Raw genomic sequence first — 23179 nt, forward strand, 5'->3', positions numbered from 1 at the left:
GAGAACAATCGTTACTTCGGCCACTACTCAGATGGGAAGTAGAAATTACGACTTCAGCAAGAAAATTATCTTCGATATTATTCCACTGCGGAGAAGCAAAAGGAGCCATTATCGAGCCGAGGACGGAGAGCCTTGAATGCAGTGCCTCAAATAATAGGCCATTTCCGAGTTGCTGTGAACCTTATTATGAAAGTGAGGCTTTGTGCAAAGCTTTTCATATTAAAATTAGTTTTTTTTTGCATATGAATGAAAACTATTTATGTAGTAAGCCTCGCTTTCATGATGAGGTTCACAGCAACTCGAATATGGCCTATTGCGAATTGAACCAATCAATGAGTAGCCATTGTTTACCACTACTCACATGTCGTTGTATTGTGCTATGATGGTTTTGTACAGGTCAGAGTTCACCTAAGACTGCCACTTATTTAATGTTTAACAAGGTTTGCCTTGAGAGCGACTCTGCAAAAAGCGGGAGATCACTCATATTTTCTTTCAGTAACTGATTAGCTTGGAGAGGGGTTGGTTGGCTGAAATCAAGCTCTAAGGAGGCTTATTACGAAAGTTATTTTCGTTCGTTTCGACAGCAAGGATATGGTAATTTTTTCCACTGCGAGTTTCGTCGTTTATTTTTTTATGTCAATATCTTCCGCGGAAACTTCGAAAAATGGTGAGAATCATTTCTTCTTACGTCACAATTTTAAGTTTTACGCCTTCCCTTTATTACAAGTCAATGTTTATTTGGCCTGCTCCTGGCATTTAAATTGCCCCCAGTGAGCGAGAGTTGATTTTGCTGGGAAAAGGTGTTATCAGGAAGACTGGAAGGGCGGCAAAGCCAACCTTTTCCATTGCGGAATTTTTTTTATGCGTGTCGCACCTTCTTGATCATGACGCACAATAAACCCTCGTACCACTTCAACTTATTTGTTGCCTGTATTTCTAAAACAAGTACAATATATCTATATATTTTTTACTTTTTGTTTTAACTGGTGATCATTCTGTTCCTCAAAGAAGGGTTATGGTCTTGAAACCCCAGGTAAGTGAAATTAAACTACTGATCTCAGTGGAAGGAATTTTGCTCTACCATTTCAAATAGTACTGAGAAAGGGTGTTCGCTTTTCCATAGCGACTCAAAGACATCAAAACACAGCGAAATCGACTTATTTTTTATTGTACACGGCGATTATATAGCTTCAATATCTCAGTCTAGATTAGGTGATTGAGGGTCACCCGTGTGGGTGGTGTCGGTCACTTGCAACTTCGCATGGTGGCTGTTTGTGACAAAACAAATTTACCCTTCAAGGACCTAGACAACTTGTAAGTTCGGAACTTAGAAAAAAATCCGTTAGGGGATTTTCAAACTGAAATGAAGAATCAATTCTAAAGATCAGATGGAACATTGCATTACAATCAATCTCAATTCAATCGAAATAACCTGGACCGTTAGGGCAGCCGGTCAGCAGTCAGATCGTCAGGCTTCATTCACCTCAATCTCGTACCCAGAGTTCTCAGACTTTTTGGTCAGTGGGTGGACGTCGGGAGAGACTCTGGGAAACTGGAAATGAGACAACTGGTAACGATGCGCATGCTCGAGGTAGAAAGAATGGGAAGGAAAAAAATTCAAGAAACGCACGTAATAGGCCATTTCTGAGTTGCTGTGAACCTCATTATGAAAGCGAGGCTAAGTGCATAGCTTCATTTCTGAAAATTAGTTTTGTTTGCATATGAATGAAAACAAATTTTTATAATACAGGGCTTTGCAATTAGCCTCGCTTTCATAATGAGGTTCAAAGCAACTCTTAAATAGCCTATTGTAAATCTTTGTCCTAACTAGAGCTAGTTTAAACGCAATCTACTGATTGCATCTATTTATTTTAGCTTTAGATTTTTTTATGATTTATTTTATTGTAGACTTTTTAATTTGTAGATACACAATATTTTTGTAACGAGCTAACCTCTTCAGGCTCACTAATGTGTTAAGTTTCTAAATAAATTTGATTGATGAAAAGCACTAATCTCGTACCCAGATCTCACTGCAGGTTTGGAAATGTGAAAATGTGAGATCTCTATTCCGCCTACCGTGGAGGATCTGGGTATGAGGTTAGAAAGGCACCTGAGGTGCTCATTTGAGACAAAGCGAATTCTTTACTGGCCCAAAGAAAATATGATTTGTATATTACCTAGCCTCCTTACTTTTATTTAATTCAATTTTTATCCAGGGGTATCCAATTTAGCAGAGCTAGTTTAAATGGAGCCCTGACACAGTACAAGACAAACATTGAAACATAAAAAAAACTAGACCAATAATTAAGTTATACATGCTGCATGTACGGCAGGCGTTATTGCTTAAGATAGCACTTAAGTTTAGTTTTAAACTCACTGAACGCCTCTACCTGTCTAATGGTTCACGGGATGGTGTTGTAAGTTCGAGCGCCGTTTATTCTGAAGCTCCCCTGATACTTAGCAGTTTTTGCGAAGGGAGGGCAAAACAAATCACGGCTTCTGGTGTTATAGCCATGGTAAAGATGCGCGTGCCTAAACTCTGAAAGTAAGTACGAAGGCGCTATTCCATGAAGACATTTATGGACTAAAAGGCATTTGAGATAATTTCTGCGCGCTTGTAGGTTGGGCCAACCAAGTGTTGATTTTAACTCCTAAGCCCCGACTGATCGACCTTCAATAATGCATGCAGCACGTCTATTTAGCTTATCTAGGTAATCTTTGCTCCCAGCCCCACAACTGTCCCAGACAGGCGAACAGTTATCAAATAATGGCAAAACTATAGTATTGTAGAGCATTAGGCAAGTTGGCTTGGGGAGAACCTTACGCGCTCGACGCAGAACACCTAATCTTGACGAGATCTTGTTACCAATATATTCTATGTGGTCCTTCCAGGATAGAGTGTTGTCTAGGAGGACCCCAAGGTATTTGAACTTATTAACCCTTTCTAAACGCGTGTTACTGATTTCTATAACTAGATCGTCAGCCTCTGCGGTCCTCTGATGGGTGCCAACAAGCATAATCTTCGTTTTCTCAAGATTAAGTATTAAAAAATTAGCATGAAGCCAGCTTAGGACATCAGTTAGGCCACCAGCTAAGCGAGCAGAATTTCACTGACAGACTTGCTTGCAAAATAGATAAGTGTATCGTCAGCATAAAGCTCAATGCTACAACCTTGAACCACCAAGGGTAGGTCATTTATGTAGATAATAAAGAGTAAAGGACCGAGTACACTACCCTGGGGGACCCCAAAAGGTATAGGCTGGGGTTCAGACAAGAGCCTATTTACACAAACACATTGAGTGCGTGTAGTTAAATAGGACCTAAACCATTGGACAGCGAAGCGATTCATTCCTAGTAAAGCTAACTTATCTAGCATGATGTTATGATCTAAGGTGTCAAAGGCCTTACTTAGGTCTAAAAATATGAGGCCAGTTAATAGTCCTTTGTCAATGTTTTCAAGCAGAGTGTTTGTCACGTGTGTGAGGCATGTAGATGTTGAATGAAATGGACGGAAGCCAGGTTGGACAGGAGAAAGAAGCTTATGCTCCTGTAAATAGTTGTAGACCATACGGTGGACAGCCCGTTCAAGTATCTTGGAGAAGACGGGAAGTACTGAGATTGGCCGAAAGTTCGATGGGTCCGATTTCGATCCAGCTTTATGAACCGGCGTGACAATAGCATGTTTCCAATCAGCCGGTAGCGTTCCTTCATTGATTCTTCTGTTCATAAGTAGGGTTAGGGGTTTCGTTAGGGCTTCTGCCCCATCCTTTAGAAGTCGCACAGGAACATCAGGTAGACCAGATGATTTCTTGGAGTTCTTACCCTTATGTACAATTGTAAACAGCCTAAGGATCCGTCAGAAAATTGCGTGCATTTAGGACCTAAGACATTCTTATTTCAGACCAGATTTCTTAAAAAAAGGGGATCTTTGAATCATAATTTAAGTCCACAAATTGAATCCCTCCTTTTCCTTTTGTAGCACGAGTCACTCTGCTGTTTGTGGGTGATATCTCCTTTGCTGGCCCGGTAAAATATTACGTTGAGCATGGCCATTACACGTATAATGACTCATTCAACGAGGTGGCGCCATTCATCAGAGAAGCTGACATTTCTGTGGGGAACTTGGAATCCCCATTTGTCGACAAACACGTGTATCCTTATATGCAAAAAGGTCCGAAAATCACACTGGATTCGAGTCCAAGCGCTGCGTCCTCATTGAGGTAAAATTCCGTCTTCATAAATTGCATTTATATATGTCATTCCACCTGACGTTCCATTGATGAATAAATGAATAAATGGGCCTTTATTTATGGGTGACACACGTGCCAGGTCTAGCTCTGAAGCACTATCAATTGGGCACACTAGAAAGCGCACGTGCGTACGTATAACTAAAAAACTAAAGGCTGGTTTCCATATGATCGCGGATTGCAGATCGCAGATCGCAATAAGGTCTGCGATGGTCTGCAATCATATGGAAACATACTTCTGCGATCGTCTGTGATCCTGCCATCGTGATCGCAGACGATCGCAGAAGAGAGAACCATGTTCTATCTCCTGCGATCGTCTGCGATCCCCTGCGATCAATTGTGATTGTGCGATCATATGGAAACCAAAGTTTTGCGATCCGCGATCGAAACGCATCCCATAATGTTTCAAGTTCTCTCCCTCGTGTGTTCGATTGTACGAACGGTCTACGTAGCAACAATCATTTCGTTGTCATTTCGAGGAATTTATGGAGGAAGTTGCTCGTTATGAATGTGTTTACAATCGCAGCAGCAAAGATTTTAAAGACAAGAACAAAAAGGCCAACTGTTGGACAAAATCGGGCAGAAGTTTTATTTATCGGCCGGGGAAGCGGAGGCCAAATTTCGCAACATAAGAACTACGTACGGTCGTTATCTAACCCAAAACCGATTTTTTTGACGGTTTTGGAGCTTACGACGACTCGCTTCATGACAAACAGAAGAAGTAAATTTGCTTGCGGCAATGTTGTTTGCTTTTCAGCCTACACGCGCGTGTATATTTGACATTTCCGCTGACCAAAACGTATGGCTACGGTCGGCTCTGCGATCGTTGCGATTATATGGAAACAGCCTTTTTTGCGATCGTCTGCGATTGTTTGCGATCTGCGATCTGTAATCGTCTGCGATCATATGGAAACCAGGTTCTATCTTCTGCGATCGTCTGCACGATCGCAGGATCGCAGACGATCGCAGACCTTATTGCGATCTGCAATCTGCGATCCGCGATCATATGAAAACCAGCCTTAAGGCCTGGGGCAAACGTCGAATCTTAGTCGAACTTAATTCGTCGAACCTATTAATTTTGAAATAGGCGCATGAATGGTGCGACGTTTACTGCAATTAAGTTCGACTGAAATTAATTGGTTCGACTCCAGCATAAGTTCGACTTGCCAGGTCGGATAATGCGACAGTGTTTCGGCGTTACAGCAAACGCCGTTCTAAACACGCGCTGAACTCAATTCATAAATCATGAAAATTGCAAAATAATTGATTCAAATGTGATGGACTGCGCAAACGTCACAGAAATACCGACTCCCCCATCTGCCAAACGCTATCCCCCCCTGACGAGCATGCGCTGTACAATTTCGCAACCAGAAATGGCGAGCTATCAAAAGCCATTGCTGACATCGCACAGCGTGATGGAAATGTGTTTTTCGTGTTTCATGAACACTAAATATAAATGATTGAAATGCGAATTGCCTATTTGCAATAAATGCTCAGTGTTTCAGTCTTCTCTTTCTATTTTTTTTTCGCAATTAATTGCCAAAGAAAAGCCCGACGAGCACTGTATTTCGGCATTTCGCTAGCAAGTCCTAGTAATAACTAGCCTTGCATCGAGTGAATAGGGACCTTACGAATGCAAGACGGTGACGCCAACGAAAACGTCATTTGAAAGTATAAATAATATTTATTTCATTTGTGCTACTTCGTGATTATTTTAACTCATTCAACTGGTAAACAAACGACAAACTACCCAGGAACTAAATTGGTAGGAGTACCGTTCAAGTTAAGGAAGAGAATAAAAAAATTCACTGTCGTGTGTTCACAAACCACAAAACCTTGAATTTGGTCATTTCACGTTGTTATTTTGCAGGGGACGACAAAGAAATGTACCAAAATGTAAAACACACGTGCAGAGCGATTGTTTTTTCTCATTAAGCCTTTTGTGTTGTGGCGTTGTCGTCGCCATCGCCGTGGTGTTTTCGTAAGGTCCCTAATAGCACGGGGACACGTGCTTATTCCCGTGTTTCACGAAGTGCAACTTGTAAATTAGGGTCTACGCAGGTTCGACGTTTGCTACCACACTGGAATTAAGTCGACTCTTTGTCAAACCAATTTTGAATAAATTCTACGCGACTTAGATTCGACGTTTGCCCTAGGCCTAAGATTTAAGATTGTAAAAATCTAAATAATTTAGGTTACTATTAAATGTCCACAACGGGGTACACAAAGAAACAGATACATCACTATAATCGAATAAATTTAAAATAAGCTTCTGTAATGCAGCCGAGTGGTTTTAGGCCCGATAAAACACGTGCTGCGAGTTTTTTGAACGGCTTCAAAAACATTCCTGGAAAAGCGTGTGTCAAGAGAGTTCAGAACAAAGACGCTTTTGTGAACATTGGAAATTAGCGTACGAGAAAAACATTTAACAATGCATACTAATAAGGAGGAGGTTTTTATCGGGTTTTAAAACCACTGTACGTGATGTTTTAACGACCATTTAATAGGGCTTCAATGGGTTTATGAGTTATTAATGAGTTTGGAAGTATAGTTAATTAAAAGGAAATAAAGACTGTCAGTTACACTAGCTGTTATAAATCTCACAGAAACCTTGGACTGTGCCCTCAAACACGCCTTCATCCGCCGACAGCATCGAAAAAAGAAAACCAAAAACATCTTTATTTTAGAATGAAGTGTTGTTCAGTCATGGCACAGGCATACTCGAAGAGAAAGAAAATCCGCGTTCTCCCAATTAGAAGAGTATGCCTGTGTCAGTGATTGAAAAACAATACATCATTCTCATGTATTTACCAGGCTTAAAATTATATACCATCACCTTTTTTCAAAAATCTTCAGTTTATTTGTTGCCAAAATTTTAAAATAAGTGAAAGTCCCGCAGCCAGCGTAGATGTGCAATACGCATAGTTAAGGAAACAAGAATTCGTGATTCAGGAAGAAAATTAATTAAATTAAATAATTTTTAAAGGTAAATTTGTTGTCAGGGTGGAGGTTCCGTTTAAGTACTGTGTTTCATCCAGAACAATGATTTAGAGTTCTTGATCCCAGTTTTGCAGGATTTGATGCAGTCTCACTCGCCAACAATCATTTCAACGACTTTGGCTCTCAAGGCGTCAGTTTGACAGTAGACATTCTAAAGAAGACCGGGATAAAATATTTTGGTGATAGTTACGGAAAATGGGACACTTCTCAGGTATTTTTATTTACTTTTTTAAATACGGACTCGCATCATAAAAGGACCCTTTGTCTGGCCAAAATACCAGTCTTCCGCCTACAGTTGTCAGTGCGGAAAGATACAGTAGAACATTGACAGAATAAATTTGCAATCCACGTTCGAATTTTCCAAGTGAATAACGATTAAGAATTGTACATTAAAGCATTGTTTTGTACACACAAAATATTATTTTAATCAAGGTTTTTCTATGGACATGTGTGGCTTTATTCTTTGAAATACCGATTCCATACGTTTCACATCCTTCTTTCTCACCTCGTCCGCCATCACTAATGAAACATTGAGGAGAAAAGTATGTGACAAAGTCAGGAAGAGCTACTGATCCCTTTTATTGTACGGATCCTTTACACTCCGAAGTAAATGGTTTTTCACGATCACCGGCCCGGTATGTTTGGTGTGCATGGTATTCCTGGTATGCTCAGTGTGTAAGCATTCCTGGGATGTAACTACGTTTACCATTCACACGAACGCTTCGACAAAATCCTTCGATGCAAGCATTTATCAGCACTGGATTTCTTGGTTTAATTTAAAACTGGATCATTGGTTGATGCAATTCCAGAGTTTTGATTATTGGCCTAGCGGCCATGGTATATCAACCACAAAGACCGAGAAAATGGCAGCCATTAAATTGTGTTCTGATCGTTCTTGCAAAATGTACGCTTTTGAAATAATTGAGAAGAAGTAAACTCATTCATTCTCTCTCTTAATTGACTCGTTATAGAAACCTCTCATTCTGGAAGCAAAAGGAATAAAGATTGGATTTCTTGGTTATTGTGACTCCCCGTCTACATCAATTAAGAATTGCACCGAAATGAGAATGCTGTTCGAATCTGGTCCTGCCATTTACACGGATGATATTGCCACCAGAGACGTCAACAGTTTGAAAAAGGTCTTTCTAACTGATGGATAGATTAATATTAAGCTTTATCAGGTTCACTTTAGCCTCTTGAAGAAATATTTTATTCAAAGCGTAGACTGCGAACTTGTTATTTATTTTGGCCAAAAGATCTCCATATTTGTTATCTATAGCTGAATGGAGTTTCCAATCAATCAGTGATATAAAGGACGGTGCGTACTGATACGGAAGTATTTTGCGCAGTTTATGACTATGCGGGAAAAGCAGATTTTGGTAAGGGTTATTAAAACCCAGAAAGAAATTTGGGGGAAACCACGCGTTTTTCAGACATAATTAAGAAACAATAATTCTAAAAAGCGCTAAATAACGGCAATCTTTTCCCAAATTGAAGTTAAATTATCTCTAAAATGCGTGGTTACCCCTAATTTTCTTTTCCGATCCTAATAACCCTAGCAAAGATCTTCTTTTCCCGCGTACTTATAAACCGCGCAAAAATATCTTTGTTCTAGCGGGCATCGCCGTTAAGAAATAGGACTTTTTCGGACCATCGCGAGACGTGCAGAACGAATAAGGAGGCACCGTCCTCAAGGACAATATCTACTTTTGTTACTGCGCATACATTCTACGCATCTCGAGATACTCGGGTTTCCTATGGATGGTGCCTACTAACACAGGGCTATTTTTGGGCGGTTTAAAAATATGCGGAGAAAGCAGAACTTAGGAAGTGCCCTTGGTATCCAAAAAGAAAATTTGGGGTAACCAAGCATTTTTCAGAGATAATAAAGCTTCAATTTAGAAAAAAAAGAACGCCATACATTGCCTTGTATTTTACTGTTTTTAGAATAATTGTTGCTTAATTATCTAAAAAAATGCGTCGTTACCCCCAATCTTCGTTTTCGATTTCAATATCCCTTGCTGAGATCTGCTTTCCCTGTATAGTTGTAAGCCACACAAAAATGCTTCTTTATTATTACGCACCGTCCTTAGGCTGTTCCGTTCGGATTTTCGACCTGTTCCAAACGATTTTTTTTACGATTTGATGCATGCAGTGACGCTCTCAGAAACTCGCCATTCTAGCTCTCTAAAAGGTTATCTTTTCGGTTTATCTATATGTAAGAACTTTGGGAGCAAAATGAAGCCATGAATTTTAACGCAGAGAATTTTACATTATATTATAGCATATTCATTAAACGCACAAAACTTTACAGTTAAACATTTCATAGTGTGTTGCTCCAATCAAAAGTTATGAGGCCTTGAATCAAAATGGCGTGGAATTCCACTGATTACTAACGGCGTGATTTTCACTTTTTAAGGCTAAAGTCGACATCATTGTTGTCCTGATCCACTTTGGAAAAGAACTTTACAGAAAACCACTGCCCTATCAGCTTCGTATAAGCAAACATCTAATGTCTCTTGGTGTGCAGGTCATCATTGGAGCACACCCGCACGTGCTACAACCTCATTGTCGCCATGACAACAAGCTATTGGCATACAGTTTGGGAAATTTCCTGTTCTACCCAAAACAACCCTACCGAGGAAGTGCACTGGTAATGTGTTTTTATCTCCAACGTGACTTTTTAATTTGCATCATCGAAGATTCATCTTGTGAATGGATTGTGCCATTTGAAGAGCTTGTTCTACATTGAGTTAGGATCAGTTAGAGTTTCTATAAGCTAGACTTTCTTAAAGGATGATTTGTATTGTCGGAACCAGTGGGCAACACCAGGAATTATGTCACTCTAAGTATCTTAAGTTTTTTTGTATTTTTAAATGTCGATATAAAGTTTTAATTTTTAATTTGTAATGTATACAGGGATTGAAGTTTTATAATACTGATTTTTTTAGGTGCTTTTCATATTGTAATGAGGGCCATGGGTTTATCAGTGTTTTTATTACTGTCAAGAGTTACCCTCTATAAATAGAGCCTTTACTTACTTACTTACTTTACTTACTTACTTACTTACTTACTTACTTACTTACTTACTTACTTACTTACTTACTTACTTACCGATGCTTACTTGCGGGGACCATATATCGCTACCTGCACTCTGGGGACACCGACTTCCAGTATAGCTAATACCAAAAGAGAGAGTGCATTTTAATGTACTCCCAACAAGGGAACGTCCAGAGCCATTATATTATAAAAATTGTAAATCGCTAACTGTGGGGACAAATACTCAATGTAATTATGGGGACTGCTTATAAAGTTCTTCGTTGAGGGGACTCGAAAATGTTCAGTCCACGATGTACTTATGAAAACTTACAAGGAAATCAAACTGATGGGACTGATGGAATACTTATTTTTAGGATAAGCGAGGGTAGGCTAACCTTTCGCCGGAACTTACCGATGCTTACTTGCGGGGACCATATATCGCTACCTGCACTCTGGGGACACCGACTTCCAGTATAGCTAATACCAAAAGAGAGAGTGCATTTTAATTTACTCCCAACAAGGGAACGTCCAGAGCCATTATATTATAAAAATTGTAAATCGCTAACTGTGGGGACAAATACTCAATGTAATTATGGGGACTGCTTATAAAGTTCTTCGTTGTGGGGACTCGAAAATGTTCAGTCCACGATGTACTTATGAAAACTTACAAGGAAATCAAACTGATGGGACTGATGAAATACTTTTTTTTAGGATAAGCGAGGGTAGGCTAACCTTTCTTACTTACTTACTTACTTATTTACTAGATAGGATGATCCGTTTTACTGAACTATCGTGTTTACCTGTACATCGGGTACGGTGCGTGCATAAAAGACTGCGAGAAATGTCGAGAGACTAAAAATTCAGCATCTACATGCTACTTTTGTTCACGAGACATGCAAATTGGGCTTACTTGGAGTATCAATCTATGGGAGTTTTGTTTAATGTGTTTACTTGACCTTGTCGACTGGAGAAATCGTGATCCACTACTTTGGATCGCGATGGAGGAAACAACACGAGATGTTGGCGTGGCCTGGTGGTTAGGCCGTCGAACTTAAAATGTAAATGTCCCAAGTTCAAGGCCCGCGCGGACCACTTGGACTTGTTTCAAGTAAGCTGACCCCGTTTTCAAATCTAAGGTTACGCTATGTTAAGAACCAATTGCAACTGTTCTGCCTTCTGCCAGTTGGGATTTTTAACACAACACAACACAACACAATACAGTATCATGTTCAGTTTGTTTATTTCGTTCAGTGATTTATAGTGTCCCCAGTTAGCATTGCAGTGCTAAATACTTTGTCACTTAGATAAAGTTCCTGTTATTTTTACTACTAGTAATAGTCAAAGATTAGGGAGTGCGTTCGTTGATCTCGATCCCAGGCTCTCTCTCCTTTGCAAAGTTGGTGATTATGTCATCAGCCCCTGCAAAATCTGCGGGGGGTGCCAGATACGCGTCCCAAGATCCATTCATTCACTGAATCAACGTTCTCAAGCACACCGATCTCGACTCCAATCTGTATTAGGAGTGCGTTCTTACTACGTACGTCCAACGCAATAACTGAAGTCAGCGAAACGTTGTACCCGTGAAAGTAATAGAAGTAGCCGGACTCAAGACTCACAAAGTCGTGATCTGCGTGTGGGATAGTGTGAAAAATATAGGTACTTGCTCGTGAAAGTTCACCTGCCTACACAGGTTTTATACATGTGTTTTATGTGCTACAGTTAACCTCCATCTGCTTGTTTAGGGTGATTTGGAGGATTGGATGATAGCTATCAGAGAGCCTTAAGGCCTGTTTAAATGGTTTCAACATTTGCCCAAAATTCGTTGAAATAAAGTTGAACGGATGTTGGGCAAATGTTGGACGAACGGAGTGTTGAAACGGTTTCAACGCCATTCAAGATTTTCAAGAACAAAGAAAATGTTGAATCGATGTTGAATGAAAGTTTAACCCAATTTAAATATGATTCAACACACTTTCAACAAATTTTCAACATTTTTTTTACGCTTTCAACAATGTTGAACGACCTGTTCAAATGTCCCCGACATTTGGTTCAACAACTGTGTTGAATGCATGTTGAAACAATGTTGAAACCTTTAACGGGCCTTTAACCCTATTCAGCCTGGGCTGACTTTCATCTTTCAGAACCTTTATAATATTAAAGCGAACAAACCCAAACGTAGTAAATTTTCCAGGAATGTATCTCAAACAATTTGGTCGACATCTGTTGTTTTCCCATGCCAAAAAGACTTTACAGCGGTATGCCCTGATATTTTTTTGCATTTTTTCTTTTTCACTACAACAAAAGGATATGTTGCACGCTCTCGGACCATTTCTGGCAAATGGAAGTACCCTTCTTCCTTCTCTTCAAACTATCTTCCGCAATTGTTTAACAGCCAAATCCGATTTGTTTATTTTCAGGATGTGTATGGAAGACTTGGAATGCCGCCTAATAAAAACAAAATTGATGTATACGAACACTTCGTTCTTGGAAACAGTGAAAACTTGAAAATGACTCGCATGCTGAAGGTTACTGTTACCAGGTAAATCTGATACTAATAGGACGAAACATCTTATAAATCTGCAAGCTAAGAGAGTGGAAAGCTCTCCTTTCGGAGATTTGAGTGTGTAAGTGAATGTGGGAGAGGTGGGGTCTTGTGAGCGTTAAAATGTTTTCCCAAACAACTCAAAAAGGGAAGATCAGGCACTCAAACAATGTCTCCTTGGGCCAAGCTGGTCAGATGAACTACTTTTTCTCGCTTGTGTTATTTCGAGTTGACAATATTTGATGAGAAGTAGTAAGATTTAACGAGAACTGACGAGAGTGGGCGTAAGTTCCCGACGGTTGGCGTGCGGTGACCAGAGAATTGGTGAGGATTAAAGCAAGTTCACAAAACAGATTTGAAGAGTTTAAAGAAGTCGGCGAGACTGCGAGATTTGAAGAGAGTTTGCGAGACTTGACGAAAGTTCGCGAGTGCTGACAAGGGTTGGCGAGAATTGAGGCGAGTTAACGAGATTAGCCAGACAGTTGATCTTGACGAAAATTAGCAATAATTGGCGGGAGATGATTCAGACGAAAGTTGCCGAAAATTGATGGCACTTGATAAGAGTTGTTGACAGTTAATGAGTACTGGCGAGACTTGACGAGAGTTGGATAGTTGTCGAGTTACTTACGAGGGTTGGTGAGAGTTGAAGCGGGTTAACGAGAAATGAACAGAGTTGACGAGAGTCGATGAGAGTTAGCAGTTGTTGACGAAAGACGGTTCAGGTGAAAGTCGAAGAAAACTTGATGACAGTTGATAAGAGTCGTTGACAGTTGATGAGTATTGGCGAGAGTTACTGCGAGTTGACTGAAGTAGGCGGGAGTTGTTGTGAGCTCAGTAAAGTCGGCAAGAGTTCCACGAAAATCTACGAATCGAAAGCCAAAAATTTTAGTGAGGCATGAAAGGAGTTGGAGCGAGACTTAAAGGAGGTTTCAACCCCCCCGGGTGTTACAGTTGAATTTAAAACCGCTCACATTTTGTTTTGTATCAAATATTAACTTTTACTTGACTTAATTGATGTTTATGATTTGTATTTCAGAAATGGTGTGTTAGGTGCTAAATATTTGCCAGTGAAACTCCAATTTGATAAAGAAACCAAACGAATTTACCCTGAGCCTATAAAGAACGCCAAATGGATAAGTGTTTGTGGAAAGGAGGACACACAATGCCAAAACAGTTGCAAGGTTGAAGAAAACGAAAACAATAAAACTTACGATGGGAGCATTTCTAATCTACCATACAACAATGAGAGGCGAGCTACGTGAGCAGAATAAAACGTATTTCAAGTGTTTCTAACACAAATCTAAACCTCTTTAATAATTCATAAGCCCATTGACCAATCAAATGGTCGATAATACATCGCGTGCAATGGCTTTATATCGATAAACCTCCTTCTTATTAGTATACGGTATTTTATCAGCTCATAAAACAGTCCTCATTAGTATGCGGTGTTTTTCTCGTATGCTAATTTCCAACGTTCACAAATGCATAATTGTTATGAACTCTATTCACAAACGCTTTTCCAGGAATGTTTTTGAAGCCGTTCAAAAATTCGCGGCACATGTTTTATCAGGTCTAAAACCACTCGGCTAAGCCCGGTAAAACACTGCTGCTCTTTTTTTAAACATTACATATATCGTATGCGTGTTCTCCGTATATGAACTGGAACTTATAGCTTGCGCACGATGCCTAAGCGTTGGTATCTTTTCGTATGCATGCAAATATATTTTTTTATATATTCTCTCGTAAGAGACTCCATTGCAAGCTTGATCCAGTCAACGAATGTGGTCTATTACTCTTATAGGTTAGGAGACCGCTCGAGGAGATGTATGTTGAAATAAGCACTACTAGTATGACTCCTACCAACCTCCACTAGCTCGTTACTCAATTAAACCTGGCTTTTGACGAAAGACAGGTTTTACATACCTCCAGAAGAGGTTTTTCTATTTGAGCAAAAGGAAAAGAATCATGTGGTGGTAAATGTGAGTCAGACATCTCTTCTCTCGTCATGTGGGTCGACATTTTAGCTACATTTTCAGTTGATGAAATGTGCTATTCTACCCTGATAGCTTGTTAAAGTTTACCTAAAAAAAACTTCAAAAAAAGATGTCAACTCACTCTTACAGTCCTCCTCGGGACTACACTCACCCGGCTTCAAAACATTTACAGTTATCTATGCTTTTTTTTATATGTTACTGCACCTAGAGCCCTGTTATTATTGTTGTTATTATTAAAGAGACTATGTCACCCCAGGCGCATGCGCGCGTTGATGAGAAGCACTTTGAAATAGTTGGCCCACCTTTTTCAAACACCGTCGGAGAGTTCAGGAAGCTGTTTTCATCTGTCTGAATAGCATTCATTTTCGAAAAGTTAGCTGAATTTTCTTATTTACAAAAGTCCTTTAGCAATTACAGAAGCTGTTTGTTGCGATGTTTTTAAAAGCTTTTGCAATGGCGGAAAAACAAAAATCCTGCAGCGAGTTGTATGCAAATTAGACTAAACCAGACTGTACTGCGCATGTGCCCCAGCTGACATGGTGCTTTGTTCTCTCTAGGATTCTGCTCTGATTTACGTCATGATTATGAAGATTAAGAATACTACATTGTGTAAACATCATAAGGTCTCCAACCTTGTTTTGGAGTATTCACCTAGAGAACAATCGTTACTTCAGGCACTACTCAGATGGGACGGGGAAATTACGACTTAAGTAAGAAAATTATCTTGGATGTTATTCCACTGCGGAGAAGCAAAAGGAGCCATAAATGAAGCCCGAAGCCTAGTACGGAGAGCCTTGAATGCAGGCCTCAATTAATAGGCCATTTCCGAGTTGCTGTGAACCTCATTATGGAAGTGAGGCTTAGTGAAAAGCTTTTCATATTAAAATTAGTTTTTTTGCATATGAATAAAAACTAATTTTCGTGATAAAACAATGCACTTAGCCTCGCTTTCATGATGAGGTTCACAGCAACTCGGATATGGCAAGGTAAAGATCAAAATTAAGTTTGAAACAGAAAAATATATTAGTACTGAAGAACAACACCTTTATTCAATTTAACAAAAAATGGGCAACGATCTGTCCTCTTTAATTTTCATATTTATGTGTTATAAGATGTTCTTTACGTATCACTATTAATTTATAATATGTAACTTGTAGTTTTAATAAATAACAGGGAAGGAAGATAAATGATAAGTGTATTATAATTAAGTATTGAATTTTTTTGGTGTTAGCGGTCGTTATAATCTAATTAGTGTTAAAGGCATTGTGCAAACTCCAGTTTTGTATTGTCAATAGTAAATTGATTGTATGTAGCTTTTCTTTTCTTAACTTCCTATTTTCTTTGTGCATTGACTGTATTTTGAAAATGTTAGTAGTGCAAGTTTGGTTTAGTTATTGTAAGTTATGTTACGGTATTGTAAGTAGCGCGTGGTATTGTTTAATTAGTAAGAAATGTAAGCATTGTGAGTTATGTTTTGCTTGGAATAAATGTGATTAAAATTCGGATATGGCCTATCGTGAATTGAACCAATCAATGATTAGCCATTGTTTGCCACTACGCACATGTCGTTGTATTGTATTATGATGGTTTTGTACCGGTCAGAGTTTACCTACAATTGCCACCTATTTAATATTTAACGAGTTTTGCCTTGAGAGCGACTATGTAAAAAGCGGGAGATCACGCATATTTTCTTTCAGTAATAGATTAGCTTAGGGGTTGGTCGGCTGAAACCAAGCTCTTAGGAGGCTTATTACAAGACTATTTTTCGTCTGTTAAAATATATTTTTTTCCACAGCAAGGATATGGTAATTTCTTCCACTGCGAGTTTCATCGTTTGTTTTTTTATGTCAATGTCTTACGCGGAAACTTCGAAAAATGGTGAGAATCATTTCTCCTTCATTACATTTCTAAGTTTTACGCCTTCCTTTTATTACAAGTCAATATGATTTATTTTGCCTGCTCCTGGCATTTAAATTGCCTCCACTGAGCGAAAGTTGATTTTGCTAAGAAAAGGTGTTGTTAGGAAGACTGGAGAGGCGGCAATGCAACCTTTTCCGTTGCGGAATTTTTTATCCGTGTCGCACCTTCATGTTCATGCCACACAATAAACCCTTGCACCACTTCAACTTATTTGTTGCTTGTATTTCTAAAACAAGTACAATATATATATATTTTTTACTTTTTGTTTTAACTGGTGATCATTCTGTTCCTCAAACAAGGGTTATGGTCTTGAAACCCCAGGTAAGTGAAATTAAACTACTAATCTCAGTGGAAGTAATTTTGCTCTACCATTTCAAATAGAACTGAGAAAGGGTGTTCGCTTTTCCATAACGACTCAAAGACATCAAAACACAGCGAAATCGACTTATTTCTTATTTTAAACGGCCACGATATAGCTTCAATGTCTCAGTCTAGATTAGGTGATTAGGGGTCACCCGTGTGGGTGGAGTCGGTCACTTGCGACTTCACATGGTGGCTGTTTGTGAAAAATTAAAATTTACCCTTCAAGGACCTAGACAACTTGTGGGTGAATTTAGAAAAAAATCTGTAAGGAGGGTTTTCAAACTGAAATAAAGAATCAATTCCTAAGATCAGATGTAACATCGCATTACAATCAATCTCAATTCGATTCGTCTGGGCGGCCGGTCAGCGGTCAGATCGCCAGGCTTCATTCATCTCAATCTCGTACCCAGGGTCCTCAGACTTTTTGGTCAGCGGGTGGGCACCGGGAGGAACTCTGGGAAACTGGACATGAGACAACTGATAATAATGCGCATGCTCGAGGTTAAGAGCAAGGGAATGAAAATGATTCAAGGAACGCACCTAGTAGGTCATTTCTGAGTTGCTGTGAACCTCATTATGAAAGCGAGGCTAAGAGCAAAGCTTTTCTTCTGAAAATTAGTTTTGTTTGCATATGAATGAAAACTAATTTTCATAATAGAAGCTTTGTACTTAACCTCGCTTTCATAATGAGTTTCAAAACAACTCGGAAATGGCCTTTTGTAAATCGCTGTCCTAACTAGAGCTAGTTTAAACGCAATGTACTGATTGCATCTTTATCATAGGCCTTTTATCTATTTCAGCTTTAGCTTTTGCTAACTCATTTTGTTGTAGATTTTTTAATTTGTAGATACACAACATTTCTGTAACGAGCTAACCTCGTCAGGCTCATTAATGTGTTAAGTTTCTAGATAAATTTGATTAATGAAAACCTGTAATCTTGTACCCAGATCTCACTGCAGGTTTGGAAATGTGAAAATGTGAGATCTCTCTTCCGCGTGACCGTGGGGGATCTAGGTACGAGATTAGAAAGTCACTTTAGGCGCCCATTTTGAGACAAAACGAGTTATTTACTGGCTCAAAGAAAATATTATTGTATATTACCTAGCCTCCTTGCCATCACGTACATTTGTAAACAGCCTAAAGATCCGTCAGAAAATTGCGTTGCATTCATGATCTAAGACATTCTCATTTCAGACCAGTTTTCTTTCAAAAAAAGGATCCTTGAATCATAATTTAAGTCTACAAATTGAATATCTTATTTTTTTTTAGCACGAGTCACTCTGCTGTTTGTGGGTGATATTTCCTTTTCTGGCCCGGTAAAATATTACGTTGAGCATGGCCATTACACATATAATGACTCATTCAAGGAGGTGGCGCCATTCATCAGAGAAGCTGACATTTCTGTGGGGAACTTGGAATCCCCATTTGTGGACAAACATGTGTATCCTTATATGTACAAAGGTCCGAAAATCATACTGGATTCGAGTCCAAGCGCTGCATCCTCACTGAGGTAAAATGCCGTCTTCATAAATTGCATTTATGTATGTAATTCCACTTGACGTTCCATTGATAAATGAATGAATAAATAAGCCTGTATTTATGGGTCACACATGTGCAAGGTCTAGCGATGAAGCATTACTAATTGGGGACGCTAAAAAGCGTACGTACGTATGTATAACTAGAAAGCTAAGATTTAAGATTGAAAAAAAACCTAAATAACTGAGGTTACTCCTAAACGTTCACAAAGAGGGACATAAAGATACAGATACATCACTAATCGAATAAATTTAAAATTAGTTTATGTAATGTTTAAAAAAAGAGCAGCAGCGTTTTATCGGGATTTAAAACCACGAGGCGCAGCCGAGTGGTTTTAGGCTAGATAAAACACGTGCTGCGAGTTTTTTGAACAGCTTCAAAAACATTCCTGGAAAAGCGGGTGTCAAGAAATTGTTGAAAGTGTTGGAAATTAGCATACGAGAAAAACATTAAACATTGCATACTATTAAAGAGGAGTTTTTATCGGGTTTTAAAACCACGTGCTGTTTTATCGACTATTTGATAGGTCAATGGGCTTATGCATTATTAATGAGTTTTGGAAGTATAGTTAAAAGGAAATAAAGACTGTCAGTTACACTAGCTGTTATAAATGTCACGGAAACCTTGGACTGTGCACTCAAACACGTCTTTATCCGCCGACAGCATCGAAAAAAAAAACCCAGACAACATCTTTATTTTAGAATGAAGTGTTATTCAGTCATAACACAGGCATACTCTAAGAAAAAGAAAATCCGCGTTTTCCCAATTAGAAGAGTATGCCTGCGTCAGTGATTGAAAAACAATACATCATTCTCTCATGTATTTACCAGGCTTAAAATATACCATCACCTTTTTTCAAAAATCTTCAGTTTATTTTTTGCCAAAATTTCAAAATAAGTGAAAGTCCCGCAGCCAGCGTAGATGTGCAATACGTATAGTTAAGGAAACAAGAATATGTGATTCAGGAAGAAAATTAATGAAATTAAATAATTTTTAAAGGTAAATTTGTTGTCGGAGTGGAGGTTCCCTTTAAGTACTGTGTTTCATCCAAGACAATGGTAAATTGTTCTTGTTTCCAGTTTTGCAGGATTTGATGCAGTCTCACTCGCCAACAATCATTTCAACGACTTTGGCTCTCAAGGCGTCAGTTTAACAGTAGACATTCTAAAGAAGACTGGGATGAAATATTTTGGTGATAGTTTCGGAAAATGGGACACTTCTCAGGTATTTTTATTTATTTAAACACGGACTCGCATTATAAAAGGACCCTTGGTCTGGCCAAACCACCAGTGTTCCGCCTACAGTTGTCAGTGCGGAAAGATACAGTAGAACATTGACAGAATAAATTTGCAATCCATGTTCGAATTTGCCAAGTGAATAACGCTTGAAATTGTACAGTAAAGTATTATTTTGTACACCCAAAAGATTCTTTCAACGTTAGGTTTTTCTATGGGCATGTGTGGCTTTATTCTTTGAAATACAACTGTACCGATTTCATACGTTCACATCCTTCTTTTTTCATCTTATCCGCCATCACTAATGAAACATTGAGATGTGACAAAGTCAGGAGGAGCTATTCCTTTTATTTACGGGTCCTTTTCACTCCGAAGTAAAGTAATGTTTAAAACACGAGCAGCAGTGTTTTAGCGGGATTTAAAAAACGAGGCGCAGCCGAGTGGTTTTAGACCCGATAAAACACGAGCTGCGAGTTTTTTGAAGGGTTCCAAATATATTCCTGGAAAAGCGTGTGTCAATAGAGTTCATAACAATGATGCTTTTGTTGAAAGTGGGAAATTAGCATACGAGAAAAACATTAAAGACCGCATACTAATAAGGAGGAGGTTTTATTGGGTTTTAAAACCACTGCACCTAATGTTTTATTGAATTATTAAGGAGTTTTTGAATGGTTATTCACGATCACTGGCCTGGTATGTATGGTGTGCATGGTATTCCTGGTATGCTCAGTGTGTAAGCATTCCTGGGATGTAACTACGTTTACCATTCACACGAACGCTTCGACAAAATTCTTTGATGCAAGCATTTATCAGCACTGGATATCTTGGTTTAATTTAAAACTGGATCATTGGGTGATGCATTTCCAGGGTTTTGATTGGCCTAGCGGCCATGGTATATCAACCACAAATACCGAGAAAATGGCAGCCATTAAATTGTGTTCTAGTCGTTCTTGAAAAAAGCGTGCGCTTTTGAAATAATTGAGAAGTAAACTCATTCATTCTCTCTCTTATTGACTCCTTATAGAAACCTCTCATTCTGGAAGCAAAAGGAATAAAGATTGGATTTCTAGGTTATTGTGACATTCCGTCTAAATCAAATAAAAATTGCACCGAAATGAGGATGCTGTTTAAATCTGGTCCTGCCATTTATACGGATGACATTGCCACCAGAGACGTCAACAGTTTGAAAAAGGTCTAACTGATGAATAAATGTTAAGCTGCATTAGGCTCACTTTAGACTCTTGATGAAATATTTTAAGGGTAGACTGGGCTTGTTATTCTTGTTGGCCAAACAAATCCCATATTTGTTAGCTATAGCTGAATGGAATTTTCCATCAGAGACATTTTAATGTGTGCACCGTTACTCTTTGCAGTAGTAAACGCGGAGCAGTTTTCGGCCAGTTCCAACTGTCTACTTTTTCCGATTTGTTAATAATAATAATAATAATAATAATAATAATAATAATAATAATGATAATAATAATAATAATAATAATAATAATAAATTTGATTAAATAAAGTCATTCGTAAGACCAATTTGCATTCCACCATTCATAAACTAAAATTTCGATAAAATAAAAAATTATTAAAAATATCCTAAAAAAATATTAATAATAATAATAATAATAATAATAAGAGATGCGCATTTTGTTTATTTTTTTTCCTTTTCCTTTTATCTAGTGGAACTGATTTTAAAATGCCTTTTAACTTGTAAATAGCAATTTGTGTGGAATATTTTAATAAAGAATTATTTTTATTTTTATATTTATAATAATAATAATAATAATAATAGTAATAGTAATAGTAATAATAATAATAATAATAATAATAGTAATAATAAATAATAATAATAATAATAAATAATAATAATAATAATAATAATAATAATAATAATAATAGTAATAATAATAACAATAATTATAATATTAGTCTTCATATATGTTACCATTTAGGTTTATAAAAGTTTTAGTATTGGGGGCGGTGGGGGGGAATCAAGCCACAAATTTTAGCGCAAAAATTTTTATTTCAGATTATGGTATATTCAATAATCAGTTTAACGTCGACTACAAAACAGTTCATATTATGTCACTCCAATCAAACGTTATGACGCCCTGAAACTAAATGGCGCGGGATACCCTGATCACTAACGCCGTGATTTTCACTTTTTAAGGCTAAAGTCGACATCGTCGTTGTCCTGATCCACTTTGGAGAAGAACTTTACAGACACCCACTACCCTATCAGCTTCGTATAAGCAAACATCTAATGTCTCTTGGTGTGCAGGTCATCATTGGAGCACACCCGCACGTGCTACAGCCACATTGTCTCCATGACAACAAGCTGGTGGCATACAGTTTGGGAAATTTCCTGTTCTTCCCGAGGCAACCCCCGGCAGGAGGGGCACTGGTAACCTGTTATCGTCTCCCACGTGACATTTTAACAGGCCATTTCCGAGTTGCTTAGAACCTCATTATGAAAGTGAGGCTAAGTGCAAAGTTTTATTATGAAAATTAGTTTTTATTCGATTCATATGTAAACAAAACTAATTTTCATAAGAAAAGATTTGTACTTAGCCTCGCTTTCAGAATGTGGCTCACAGAAACTCGGAAATGGTCTATTTGCATTGTTCAGGATCTTCAACTTTGCACTCTCTGTTATGTTGGCGTTTCAAGTTGAAAAATGAATTTAGTTTGCATTAACACAATACAATGATCAGGTTTAATTAAAAGTTTACAGACGATCGAAGAAAATGCTTTCTGTTCCCTGCATCTAATTTTTAGAGCTAAATCAAAACCGAAACGTTCGTTTCAAAATGGCACATCATATTATAAAAACGATATGAGTCATTTTGAAGAATCTTCTTTTTGTTTTTCTCAAGCTACCCTTTTCACTTTTTTAACAGCTCAATTCCTTTTTGTCTTTTTTCAGCCAGTGTATGGAAGACTAGGAAGGAAACCTAATAAAAACAAAATTGAAATATTCGAACAATTCGTTCTTGGAAACTGTGAAAACTTAAAAATGACTCATATGCTGAAGGTTACTATTTCGAGGTAAGTATCATATGGCTAGGAGAGAGCTTTTGATATAAAAGAGCAATCTAAGGAATTCAGGGAACGTTCTCCTGGAATTTTGAGTGGGTACACGAGTGCGTGAGAGATGGGGTCACCCTCAGCGCTCACAACCCTTCATACGTAAATTTATCAGTTTTTTATTGCACTCAGTTTAATAACTTGTCGATACTATATGTTGCGTTGGAATTTCTTGAGTTCTCCTTAGCGCGCGTTTCCTTAAATATAGAGAGAGCT

At 38.3% G+C, this 23179-nt stretch overlaps 1 protein-coding gene across 1 annotated transcript; it reads left to right on the top strand.

The window, feature by feature from the left end:
- Window positions 1-478: 478 nt before the first annotated feature.
- Window positions 479-16315, top strand: LOC146483195 (uncharacterized). Its single transcript, XM_085106406.1, has 7 exons — window positions 479-667; window positions 3980-4220; window positions 7314-7458; window positions 8219-8386; window positions 9667-9900; window positions 12704-12825; window positions 13865-16315. The coding sequence occupies exons 1-7, from the start codon at window positions 592-594 to the stop codon at window positions 14088-14090; spliced, it is 1212 nt and encodes a 403-aa protein (XP_084962532.1). The 5' UTR covers window positions 479-591; the 3' UTR covers window positions 14091-16315.
- The last annotated feature ends 6864 nt before the right edge of the window (window positions 16316-23179 follow it).

The sequence above is a fragment of the Pavona decussata genome, unplaced genomic scaffold, assembly GCF_977016875.1.
Source record: "Pavona decussata unplaced genomic scaffold, jaPavDecu1.1 SCAFFOLD_40, whole genome shotgun sequence".
Taxonomy (NCBI): Eukaryota; Metazoa; Cnidaria; class Anthozoa; order Scleractinia; family Agariciidae; genus Pavona; species Pavona decussata.